The sequence below is a fragment of the Callorhinchus milii genome, unplaced genomic scaffold (genome assembly GCF_018977255.1).
Source record: "Callorhinchus milii isolate IMCB2004 unplaced genomic scaffold, IMCB_Cmil_1.0 Scaffold104, whole genome shotgun sequence".
In the NCBI taxonomy this organism is placed as follows: Eukaryota; Metazoa; Chordata; class Chondrichthyes; order Chimaeriformes; family Callorhinchidae; genus Callorhinchus; species Callorhinchus milii.
The window spans coordinates 65,832-68,880 of record NW_024704845.1 but is presented as its reverse complement, the minus strand read 5'-3'; the positions used below and the strand labels follow the sequence as shown (position 1 = coordinate 68,880).

At 56.2% G+C, this 3,049-nt stretch overlaps 1 protein-coding gene across 1 annotated transcript; it reads right to left on the bottom strand.

The window, feature by feature from the left end:
• Positions 1–99: 99 nt before the first annotated feature.
• LOC121851747 (histone H3) lies at positions 100–711 on the bottom strand. Its single transcript, XM_042345806.1, has one exon. The coding sequence runs from the start codon at positions 705–707 to the stop codon at positions 297–299; it is 411 nt and encodes a 136-aa protein (XP_042201740.1). The 5' UTR covers positions 708–711; the 3' UTR covers positions 100–296.
• Between the last annotated feature and the right edge of the window lie 2,338 nt (positions 712–3,049).

The following is a 3,049-nucleotide window of genomic DNA, read 5'->3' as shown; positions in this document are numbered from 1 at the left end:
GGAGAGGAGAGCAGTCGACGTTTCGGGTCCGGGCTGACCCGGGGTCATGTGGACCCGGAACGTTGACTCTCACTTTCCTCACAGTGAACGCATGCGGACGGTTCAAGACACGGTCCATAGAAAGCTCGATCTCGCTGTATCGGCACCGGCCGTTACTGAACGCTCAGTCTCACAGCAGTTTGGGCTAAATGTGTTCAGCTCAGGAGGAGTGTTCAAGTGTGGTTTGGCCGCTCTTTCCGTTGAACTATTTGGTGGCTCTTAAAAGAGCCTTTGTTGTTAGTGTGGAGACGGAGGGTCTAAGCGCGCTCCCCGCGGATGCGGCGGGCCAGCTGGATGTCCTTGGGCATGATGGTGACCCGCTTGGCGTGGATAGCGCACAAGTTGGTGTCCTCAAACAGCCCCACCAGGTAAGCCTCGCTGGCCTCCTGAAGCGCCATGACGGCAGAGCTCTGGAAGCGCAGGTCCGTCTTGAAATCCTGAGCGATTTCCCGCACCAGGCGCTGGAAGGGCAGTTTGCGGATCAGCAGCTCGGTGGATTTCTGGTAGCGGCGGATCTCCCGGAGAGCCACGGTGCCGGGACGGTAGCGATGCGGCTTCTTCACGCCCCCCGTGGCCGGAGCGCTCTTACGAGCAGCTTTGGTGGCCAACTGTTTGCGGGGAGCTTTGCCGCCGGTGGATTTCCGCGCCGTCTGCTTTGTCCGCGCCATCTTCTGACTCCCGCAATCAAGACGAGCTGTGAATGGCGAGTGCACTGTGAGCAGCGGCTCTTATAGAGGCCACAGCGCAACGATTGGCTGCAGTCACAGGGGAGGAGAGAGCACCGACACCGACACCGGGAACAGAGATCAGCCTCTGAGCTGCGAACTCCACCTCCAGCTTCTCCACAAGCATTTCACAACCACATTGAAAATAAGTCGTGATTGTGAGAATGATATCATTGTTACATTGTTACTCCAAATTGGTTGTTGTTTAGAGAGAGAAGGCCTATTTACGGAAATGCTGACGGTTTCTCTGTGTCCGAGTTTGTCTGAAAACATTCTGAAGACATTCGACAGCTTCAGGAATCCTGCAGTGGGACGGTTGGCACACGCACCCTCGCAAGCGCGAGGACCTGGGCCAGGTTTCCGGACGGGGCCAAATGTTAGGGAAGTTTCCTTACCCTTCCCGCCTCTGTTTCCCGAGCAGTAACGAGGCACCCGCTTGTTAGTCGATTGGCACATCGCTTTTCCGGCGGTGATAATCCCGTCAATAAAAAGAAAGAATAATTTGGTCACTCAATCCAGACTGTTTGTTGAACACTGCTGTGTGCAATTGACTGCTGCGATTCCCTCACCAAATATATACAGTCAAGTGGCTTTACAGTGTGCTCTGTGAAGCGATTTGCGTCGTGTCAAGGATGTGATAAGGCGATATATCAAATGCAAGGATTATTATTATTATTTTTATTTTCTACCCCGTTACAACACCACACAATGTCACCCCATGTCCTGCTCTTTGTTCCCTAATCATGGAGAACATCAATCCGTTTAATGAAACCAATTTAAACTTAACCAGGAGAAGGATCACATTTACTCCTTTCTTTATTTCTTTCAGTGTTAATTTAATTTACAATCTACTTTCGGGGAGCGGCGGCAGGACAGCGCGAGGAGGAGCCTGGGCCTACTGACCCAGGTACTTAAACTCGACGCCGGAGCGAGTTCAGCCCCGGGGGGTGGGGGCGGAGCGGGGGAACCGCTGACGTCATAGATTAGTTTTCAGGTGAGTGCGCGCGCGCAAAAAAAAAAAAAAAAACCTCCGCGCCCCCCCCCCCCCAGGGCTCACATCAGAGCCCACTATGGTCCTGTTGGGTTCGCTGCCCCAATCTACGGGATAATGCCATCCACCTGACCGCTCGCTCCCGGTCCCCGCGTGCGCACTATGGCTGCCGCTTTGACCCGAGCCCCCTCACCCCCTCCCTCCCCCCCCCTCCTCTCTCCCCCAAACCCTCCCCCCTCTGCATCTCTCCCGCTCTCTCCTCCTCTCTCTCCGTCCCTCTCGTCTTCTATCCCCACTTGACCCTCCCACAACCTCCCTCTGCTCCAGTCTGGGAATCCTCCGCCGGGCTCACCGCGGCACTCGGCGTTGGCTGTCCAGCAGCAGCCACACCGACTGCCCCATTCCCCACCACACTCGCCACCCACCCCGGACACAGACCCGGGGAGTCAACCTCTCCTCCCTCATCCCCATTCCCCCCACCCCTGCCTCACAACCTGGACCCCCCTCCCCTCCCACACACCCTTCTGTCAACCGCTCCCTCCACATCGGACTGCAAAATGTCCGCTCCCTCTGCAACAAGGCCCTGGTCATCAACGATCTCATCCTTGATGAGAACGTTGATATCATGGCCTTAACAGAAACCTGGCTCACCCCAGGCGACACCTTCCCCCTCACGGAGGCCACGCCACCCGGCTACACCTCCCACCACATCCCCCGCCCCAACCGCCGTGGCGGTGGTGTTGCCCTTATCTCAAGGACACCACTTGCCCTATCCCCCTACTCCACTGGCTCTTTCCCCTCCTTTGAGCACCTCACCCTCTCCCACCCCTCATTCCTCTCCCTTAAAATCCTCCTCCTCTACCGGCCCCTAAAACCTCTCCCACCTTCATCTCTGACATTTCAACACTCCTCACATCTCTTTGCCTCTGCTCCGATCGCCTCATCATCCTGGGCGACTTTAACCTACACTTCACCCCCTCCTGCTCCATCTCCACAGACTTCTCTTCCCTGCTCTCCTCACTCAACCTCTCCTTACACATAAACTCCCCCACTCACAGTCACGGCCACCCACTCGATTTGGTGATCACCCGGGGCCTCAGTGTCTCGGATGTCACTATTACCGACAAGGCCATCTCTGACCACTACTTCATCTCCTTCACCACCTCCTCCACCAGACCCACCACCATCTTCTACCGCCCTTGGAAGAAGTTACCCCTACAATCCCTAACCGATGCCTTGGAGTCCTCTGAACTCCTCTCCCTCTGGCCTTCAACCCTCACCGACCCCTCTTCTC